At 42.4% G+C, this 10,153-nt stretch overlaps 1 protein-coding gene across 1 annotated transcript in view; it reads right to left on the reverse strand.

Moving 5' to 3' along the window:
- Positions 1 to 6,744, reverse strand: part of LOC137525640 (parvalbumin beta-like) — an 87,271-nt gene extending 80,527 nt beyond the window's left edge. Inside the window, exon 1 of the mRNA XM_068246793.1 lies at positions 6,668 to 6,744. Coding sequence (XP_068102894.1) covers positions 6,668 to 6,732 — 65 coding nt within the window. The 5' untranslated portion in view covers positions 6,733 to 6,744. The remainder of the gene's footprint in view (positions 1 to 6,667) is intronic.
- Positions 6,745 to 10,153: the final 3,409 nt, after the last annotated feature.

Genomic DNA, 10,153 nt, shown 5'->3' on the forward strand with positions numbered 1-10,153 from the left:
TTCCTCTCATTAAGCAGCTTCTCCACTTGCTCAGAACTTGGGTTCCATATCCGATATGGTGGCTGGGAAGGATCAAAGCCACACATATGACTCCTAAAATGTTATTATTATTTTACAGTGCTTCTGGTGGGGGTTACCTCTTTGCAGTACTTTGCAGCCTCTGCAGGAGGTCATACTTTCGTTTTTGTGTAGGGGAAATGCCCCAATAGACCAAAGAAGGCAATTTAGGTTTAAATTGGGTCTACAAGCGAGGCCCTCCCTGATGGTAGATATGAGAAGCAATGCTAATTTTATGCCAGGCACCCTTTAAAACATGGCTTGATTTACTGACCAGAAGCCGTTTTCATTTAGAAAACTTTATTATTTTTATTGATTTATAAAGCGCCAACATATTCTGTGGTGCTGAATATCAGCCGATAAATACAAATGCAAACCTTTCTCCCCAGGTTATCTCTCCTACCTAATGGTCATGTCTTGTTGGTTCAGGTCTACTATTACTGGAGGAAATTGCTATCTGACAAACGGTGACCTGGTGTACCAACTCGCTTCTGGAGGGGGGCATAATCTCCTATCTTTATTAGGAGCTTGTAATGACACAGAAGAACCCATTTGAGCATAAGGAAATGGACCTGACTGAATCCTTCACTCCCTCTATTTGGCAACCTCGCTTTCACACGTAAATGAAAAGCAGCTAGTACTATTCTACCATTGAAACTAATGTGAGGTTACTATATAGAAATTATATGACCTCCTCCAGACTACATCAGCTCTCGTCTGATAACTCTAGTCTTTGCTTTAGGGGTTTAGGGAGGGCACCCTCTGTCATGTGTGGTGGGTATACCCCATGGCCTCTAGGCTCTGGGAAAGAGTTTCACTATTTATTTCCCAAGTGATACAGAGGCCTTTCACCAAGCACATGGCTATAATTTTACTGGGTCATAAGAAACATGTGACTAAGTATCCAACCAATCACTTGAAGAGAAACTTGAAAAGGGGAAAAAGTGAATCGATACATTGCAGCCTGCACATAATCATCTTTACTACTGGCAGATATGAAAAAAAAACAAAACAGACAGCACCAACTGACAATATCTATAACCACACCCCCTAACAATGGAATAGGCTAAAAGGTTGTTTTTCTATCGAATTACATATGCCCAGAGGAGATACTGATTGCTTGGCAGTTGGAAACAGCTGTTATTTCCCACAATGCAATAAGGCTCACAGACAGGAAACTGTCAGGACCTTGGTCATGAGTGACATTACACTGTGGGAGGGGTTTCCCCACAATATCAGCCATACTGACCTCCCTGATGAACTATCTGAGAAAAGGTAAAGATTTCTCATAAGTGGGTATCAGCTACTGATTGGGATGAAGTTAAATCCTTGGTTACAGTTCCTCTTTAAGCCAACTAATAGCCATGGCAGCCAAATCATACCAAGCATCTCAGTGGTGGCAACCCACCTTGGTTCTAGAGCCTGGTATCCATAGAGTACATACATTGATGATTTATGAAAGAATGTTGGCAGTTATGCACAATAGGTTAGAACAATTCCAGAAAACTTGTGATCCATGGATGGAGTATGCTGCAAACGCTGCCTGACCATAAAGGCTATATTTTCATTGCGGTGCATTACCCTTTTTTTTACCACAGGTTGACGCTAGGGCAATGAAAACCTATGGGATCTTTCACACTGGATGTGATGCACCGCAAGCATTGCATCTAATGCAAGAGCATCTGTGCATTGTTGGGCAACATGCGCAGCGACATGCGGTGGACTGGAAGTTATGCAAGTCTATGGCGATGCCATTTTTTTAAACCATTTTCGTGTTTACCTTGCAGCCTTAAAGGACCACTATCGTGAAAAAAGGAGGCAGTTACAATCTGACAGAATTGACAAGTTTTGGGCCAGTCCATCTCTTCATGGGGGATTCTCAGGGTTTTCTTTGTTTTCAACAGCATTTCCTGAACAGCAGTTGCAAAGTCTAACTGACAAAGTCGTGTGCAAGTGGGTAGTGAGGCTGGCTGGTATCTTACTATTTTGGCAATTAAACTGCTGTTCAGGAAATGCTGTTGAAAACAAAGAAAACCCTGAGAATCCCCCATGAGGAGATGGACTGGCCCAAAACCTGTCGGTTCTGTCAATTTAACTGCCTACTTTTTTCGCGATAGTGGTCCTTTAAGATTGGGTATCTGATAAGTACTGATTGTTCCTTGTTCATACCTTCCTGACGGTGATTTATTGCAACTGGAAGCACCTGACCTGTTAGACTGTTTTTTTGGATTCTGTTATATCCTACTGTTTTCATTTCTGCTGTTAAGGACCCAGGCGAATTGCTTTACAAGTTGTTTTAGCATATGCAGCCTGCACTGAATAACTTGTACGTGAGACTTGTAACAATTCAACCTGCTGTGCAGGGATTTCTATACTGTTCTATTATTTTCAATACAAATCTTTTAAATTTAATTTGCATGCAAGTCGGTATTATTAACATCTTATTGACCATTACTACATATGATAAACAAAATAAACTGTTAATATCTATTTGGTACCATTTATCAGTTTTCCTCACTCATTATTAGATTTTCAGCAGAGATCTGGATTGATATCATCCACATCACTGCCACCTCTACCTATGAGATGCATTGATCCTGTTCAGAGGCTAAATGATCACAATTAATTACGGTAAATGTTTTCCTCCAGGCTTGGATGTTTTTTTCCCACCCACAACACATCTAAATTCCAGATCTCTGCCAAAAATGTAATCATGTATGCAGCTATAAGAAGGTTATGCACATAGGCTGATATGCAATTCACTTTTCCTGCTGAGTTTTCTCCTAGGTGATAGCTTCACACCTTGTCATGAAACATTTTTTAAACCACCAACAAGCAAGAAAATACTCAAAACAATTTTGATGGTACTTTTTACCAACTGTTGGGTACTTTTTCAATTGTAAAATACCTAAAAGTTATTTTAAAGAGAAGATGAAAATGATCTCCAAGGAGAAAACTCAGGAGAAACAGTGAATTGCATGTGGGCCATGGGCCATATGCAATTCACCTTTTCCTCTAAGTTTTCTCCTCAGAGATAATTTTTAATCTTCTTTTTAAAATAACTTTTCAGCATTTTCCAACTGAAAAAGTACCAAAAAGTAATTGAAAAACTTCTATCAAACTTATTTTGAGTATTTTCTTGCCTGCTGGTGATTTAAAATGCATTGTATTTACAAGTAATGAAAATATCACCTAGGAGAAAACATGGGTGAAAAAGTGAATTGCATATGGGCCATGGTGTTTTAATCTAGTGTTGTATTTTTTTTTTTAAATATTAGTTATTATTTAGAGACATTTTTTAACAGACAAGAGTAAGCAAACATTGTCCAGTAATACACAAGCATCCGTGTCAGTTTACAAATAAAATTTCACAGCATAAGGTATTCATTTAGGCCTTGTTCACATTGCGTTACGTCCACGTGTCCGTCTGCGTTGGCCGGGTTTTGTGGAGTTGTGTTTATCCGATTCCCGGCGTTTACATACGCGCTGTTTTTTTTTTCTAAGTGGTTTTGCCGAGCGATTGCGTATTTTCACTTCCTGACGTCAGTCAGGAATTTAACTCTTTGATCCGGAAAAGAATAAATACAATATATATATTCTTAATAACGCAAACGCAATCGCTGCACAAATCAATTTTGTGAGTGTTTGCGTTTTTCCTATACCTTCCACTGATGCAAAATCGCCTCAAAAATGGCCCATGCATTTTCAGAGCGGATCGGAAAAGAACCGCTCTGATGTGAACGTTCTCATAGAGATTCATGTTGTAAGCGCTTTCAGGGCGATTTTGAAAAACGCCTCTAGTGGGAACGAGCCCTGAGAGAGGATTACAGACCATGTGAATGTTCTTGACAGTACTTCCACCACATGGCGGACATCCATCCAAAACCCACTATACATACTAAGGAAAACTAACCTGTTCTCTCAAAATACTGGCCCAACTGAAATTCTCAGACAGATCTATTTCCTGTATCCTCCCCTGTCCTTCAGGGGAGGGCACAGGAAATAGGAGCTTCAGGGTGTGACACCTTTGAAATATTTCATATTGAATGCATCATAAACTTAATGCAATCATATTTCAATTATAGGATCACAACAAAGCCACAGCAGCAAAAGAGTTAAACTTTTCCAGTACAGAGTGAATTAGCTTGGCTTTTAGAGTTAGGGTCTTTCCTAAGTGCAATTAACACTTGTCTCAGCACCCTGTAACAACTCATGCATCTACTTTTAACATTGGCAGAAATCATTAAAGTGGACCTAAACTCTTGCACAAGACAAAAAGAAAACGTAGAGAAATGCACCCTGTATATATTTAGAGAGTTTAGCCTGTCTAATTCCCCCTCATCTGTAACTAAGCGCAAGTTCATCGGTAAACACAGGCTGTTAACAGCGACGTCATGATGTCATGTGCGATCCTTCCCATAGTGAAGACCGGAGCTGTGCGGGGAGGCTGAGCGATCGCTGGAGTCAGGCTGGGTAATGTATAAACTGGCTGGATCGGGGGGTGCCGGACATTTGTACTAGCTAGCCTAGTGCTAGCTAAAGGTTTTGCAGCCATTACAGCAAATGAAATCATCCTGGGGGACAAAGTAACAAAACCTCCTGAGCGGCGTAACGCTCAGGAGGTTAAAGCATACATGTCAAACTCCGTCCCGTGGGCCAAATCTGGCCCTTGAAGCCATCAGATTTGGCCCTCAAGTGGTTTCCACACTTTGCATTATATTTGGCCCACTTAGGACCACCAAAGAAGCTATATTGGAGGGTAAACCCTAGATCACCAGGGAAGCCATATGGGGAGGGTGAGAGCACTAGGTACCAGGGAACTGTATAGATGAGGGCCACTAGACACCAAGGATCTGTACAGGGAAAGGAGGTGGGCACTAGACACCAGGTAACTGTATAGGAGAGGGAGAAGAGCCACTAGACACCAGGGAACTGTACAGGGGAAGAAGGGGGGCACTAGACACCAAGGAACTGTATAGGGGATGGAGGGGGGTTATTACACACCAGGGAACTTTATATGGGAGGGAGGAGGCTACTAGACATTGAGGTTGGCTCACGATTTGGTCCCAGAGCTCAATTTTGGCCCACTTTTTATTTGAGTTTTACACCCCTGTTTTAAAGGTTTTAATGTTGTTTTATTTGTTTTTTAAAGCAGAGAGGAAGTTCTGAGTTCAGGTCCACTTTAAGTCCAATCTTCCCAGGAGAGTTGTCTGCACTTTTCACACCTCTGCCCAGCAGAAAGAAGAGTAACTGATTCCTATCTGTACTCCTCTTTCACACAGCTGCCTGTACGAGGGTCAGTGACCCAAGATTTACTGTAAAATTAATAATTTTCATATTTAAAGAGACTCTGTAACAATTTTTTCAGCCTTAGTTCTTCTATCCTATGAGTTCCTATGCCTGTTCTAATGTGCTGGGGCTTACTGCAGCTCTTCCTAATTACACTGTCTCTGTAATAAATCAATGTATCTTTCCTCTGTCCTGTTTGTCGGGCTAAAGCTTGATTGTGTGGAATGTGCAGGGCTGCTTGTGATTGGTAGAAGCGATACACACCCTCTGCAGGCCCCCTGCATACTCACACACTATGCTTAGCTGAGCCTATTAGAAGCTGGTTAGTTTGTTTGTAAACATTGCCTAAAACTGTTAATTACAAGCCAGGATTGCAGCAGAGAGTGGCAGAAACAGCACAGAGGGGCACAGGAGAAAATAATGAATAGAATGGTATGCTTTTTAGTGTAAGAATATTAGAGTACAGATTCTCTTTAATAGTTTTTCTAGGCTCTACAAATATACACATGAAACAATGACATGTTCGTTTTTTGACAAGCTAGAAAGGTTAATCTGACACACATTCTCACAAATTTCAAGGCGGATCAGACCTCCAGAACTGGGAGTAATACAGGTTCTCAGTGCAACTCTACACTTTAATATTCATGTTGCATATGCCTTGCTAAATGCAAATATGACTCTTGGGCATTGAGAAATCGACATCCATATATTCTGCAAGATTTTCTTTCTCTGGGTCAAGCATTGCCACCAGCTCCAATTGCAACAAGGCTGGACTCACTGCTTGTCATAGCCACTCCCAGCTGGAGAAGTGAATAAAACCCAGGGACACAATTTGTCTTGGGTTCATTGTCTATCATCTGTTGTTGAAATACCATCTCGACACACCTGCAGGACAAGGGCAGTTGCCATTTTGGATTATTTCAGCACAAAGAGTTTATCGCTTATTGGACTCAGTCAAACACAATATTTAGAACTTTCAGACATCCTACCTCATGTTCTCATCTCTTACTTGATTCTATACTACCAATCTGTTCAGCTGCTAGATATATTTATTTGTCAGCTCCAATGTATATTGTTTGTGTATAGTAATAAAACTAACGATTTAATAGTTCCAGTTTTGCTCTTCTGATCTGTTTATTCTGATCCATGCCAGAACTCTCTGTCCTCAAGAAGATACACACTACCGCATTGTCTTATTTTTATAAAGTGTTGATTTCTTAGCTAGGTTGCAAATAACACTTTTTTCCATTTAGGAATAGCTACACTGAGGTCTTTCTACCTGTTTCAATCTAGAGAGAGAGAGCGGTGGCAGCAAAATTACCTTGATTTCCAGTATGAAATTGATAAATTTATTACCAGTTGTACATACAATCGAGATTGCATCATTTATGGGCACACCAGCCAATCTTCTTCCAGCCCCGTAGAGGTCCCTTGGTTTCCTCCCGGTCTACTGCGTTGTGCCACTCGAAAGCTGGCCAATTGAACCAGTCATGGGCTACTGTGCATGCATGGCCACAGATGCATGCCTACTTGTTTGCGCTCTTGTGCCTGCGAGCTCCTGGCCAGGGGAGCTGGTTCCATAGTGAAAGCAGCTCCTCTCTCTACTCTGTGTGTGTCTGTGCTCTGCTGTGTTCTGCAGCTCTCTGCTGCTCTCTACTGTACTGTGCTAGGGAACATTGCCATTTACATTATAATACAAAGAGGACACTGCTTAGTTATATACCTTTCCTACTGTTCTGCACATTCCCTGCCTTTCTAGTTTATACTCACCCTCCAATGGTTGCAGAGCTCTGGTTCTTGTGGTCCACCACCTAAAAGTGTCACACACCCTATCACCACTTTCTACTTCGAAACTTGATCATGTCCATGCCTTCCAAAAGGCCAAAATAGTGATTTAGAAACATAAATAAAATTTGAAGGCGAGCTGTAATATTTGTTTAAAAGTATTGCTTGTTATTATTAGATACATTTGCATATATCATAACCATGGTTTCAAATGTAAGGACAATTGTCAATCTACTAAGCAGAGTTTTTATTTTCAAACTGGGCTCCGGAGCCCCCTGTCTCGGCTGTCTCTGGTGCAGGGCTGCCTGTAATGAATATTTTTTCTTTAATAATACTGATAATACTCCTTCATCCCTCAGGTGGGTAGCCCATAGATCTCAGAGAATTTCTTCTCTTGCTGCTGACTTAGATGCCCTCTATAAACGTCACTTTAATGCCATGGATAATAGTGTTTTGCGTGAGATTAACCTCAAAAGAGTGGAGCTTAATACCCTGCTTGACAATTCTCATGCAAAAGCATTGAAGTTCTCCAAAGCTGAATTTTTACTGAGAGGTAATAATTCTTCAACCCAGTTTACTTGTAAACTCAACCAATACTATAAACCTCCTGGTTACAAACTGCTTAGTGCTAGAGGCAATGTGGAAAACCTTCCCTCCAGTGTGCTGAAAATCTTTAAGGGATATTATCGCAAACTTTTAGTTATAGAAGTCTCCACAGACTCCAACGCACTTAAGTCCTGGCTTTCCACTCTTAATTTACCAGTTTTGAATTCTGATCAGCTTTAGCTTCTCAACTCTTCTATTACGGTCGTTGAGGTTGCTACTGCAATTAAATCTCTGAAATCCTCCACTGGCCCAGATGGATTTACTTCAACATTTTATAAAAAAAAATCACAGAGATTCTCTCTGTACCCCTTGCTACTATGTTTAATGATGTTCTTAAAGGGAAACATTTTCCCTCTGAAATGCTTATGGCCAATACAACATTACTTCCTAAACCTGTGCTGATCACTCCTCTCCAGGTGGGTTTTGCTCTATTTCAATTCCTAACCATGCTATTTGCAAAAATTTTGGCAGTGCGTTTGGGCTCTATGGTAGGCAATCGTATAGCTCCTTCTCAGACTGGATTCATCCCAGATAGACAAGGCTCTGACAATGTTCGTTCTAGTCTTACTATTTTACAAGATGCAGAGTTGACTAATTCTAGATTTTTAATGTTAGTGTGAGGAATCGCGGAAGAGCCGCCGCCATGAGCCAGCGGCGGGCGGCTCTTTCCGCATCACACGGAGAGGCAGCCGCCTCTTTACATCATGAGGCGGCTGCCTCCGTGCAGCATGTTGTGCAACGCGGCGAAACCGCCGCGTTGGACGCGGCGGTTCGCACACATGTCCCCGCTGCGGAGACACCACAGAGCGGGGCTGCTGTAGCTGGGACTCGTAGTCCCACAGGGTTTAGAGTGACGCGCGCGCGCGCACTCAAACAAGCTTTATGACATCCGGGAGAGAGTCAGCTGATCAGGCAGGTCAGCTGACTCTAGCTCCGCTCCCCATTGGTCCAGCAATCAGGGAGGTGCTGGGGGACACGTATGAGTATATATACTGCCGGCTGTTCACTCATATCTTGTCTGGCGTTGCGATCACATACGTGGGAGCACCCAGATCCGTAGTCAGATCCGTTAGTGTGCCGGGACCAGCTGGAGCTGTAATCCTACACTAAGCTAGATTCTGTTGATAGCTTAAAGTACTAGTTTGATTGTGATTATCTGTTTTGACTTTTGCCTGCCTCGACTATTCTCCTGAACTCTGATCTTGTACCTCGATATTTCTGATACTCTGTTGCCGAACCCCGGCTCGTTCCTTGACTCTGCTTCTGCCTCCTGATTTTGTACCCCGATATATCTGATACCCCGTTGCTGAACCCTGCCTGTACTTTGACTCCGCCTTTGCCTCCTGATCTTGTACTTTATCTGTCCGTGTGTGTACGACCTGGCTTGCCCGACCTCGAGAACCGACCTTACTGTTAGAGGCGGTTCCTCGCTCTGTTAGTGATCCTTCCTCCTGAAGGTTACTTTCAGTCTGTCCTTCCTACTGTCAGTCTGACTCCTCCCGTCTTGGAGAGCTCAGATCTGCGGAAGGAATCTGTGCAGTTCTCCTTGCTGCACTGAGGCTTGTCCTCTGTATTACTGTTGCACCAATCACAACACTCTACTCAGGTGACCAGAGGTTAGCTAGTATATTGGATTATCGGTGATACTGCAGATCACATATAATCTGGTATACGTCTGTATTTCCTGTGATACTGCAGATCACCGGTAATCAGACCTCTCTGTGCTTCACCGGTCGTTACAGTTAGGTCTTGGTATTAGCAAAGCCTTTTATTCTGTTGGATCGCAATACTTGATTACAAAAAAGATTTGACCCTTCGCACATTCGCATGCAAATGTTCAAACAAATGCATAATACTTGATTACAGCCTTAGAAGGCTTCGGCCTATCTAGTTCTATCTTATCAGCATTGTCAGCATTATATAACAATCCCTCCACTGATACGTATCCCAGGTTTCACCTCTTCTCCCATTACTCTTAGAAGGGGCACGCGTCAGGGCTGCCCCCTTTCACCCTTACTATTTGCATAAGCTTTAGAACCATTAGCAGTTGTCATTAGACAACATCCTGATATTGCTGGTTATGGTGCAGATAATATCAAATTGGCTCTATAAGCAGATGATGCTCTCCTGTTTTAACTAGATTAGTTACCACTCTCCCTAACCTGTTTAATTTATAAGAACAATTTGCCACTTTTTCTGACCTTAAAGGTAATTCTTCAGCGCATGCGCGGCGTGACACGAGGAGGATTCTTCTCCCGTAAGCTCCGCATCTGACCCTACTTCGGAGGGCTTTTACGCATCTCAATGCCCACCTGAAACCCCAATACACACACCGCTAGGTGGATAAGAGCCACCTGCACCCGGGCATGACATCTAAAACTGGGAAGAACAAAGATATACTCCCCTCCTCACTGGA

Source organism: Hyperolius riggenbachi, chromosome 7 (assembly GCF_040937935.1).
Source record: "Hyperolius riggenbachi isolate aHypRig1 chromosome 7, aHypRig1.pri, whole genome shotgun sequence".
In the NCBI taxonomy this organism is placed as follows: Eukaryota; Metazoa; Chordata; class Amphibia; order Anura; family Hyperoliidae; genus Hyperolius; species Hyperolius riggenbachi.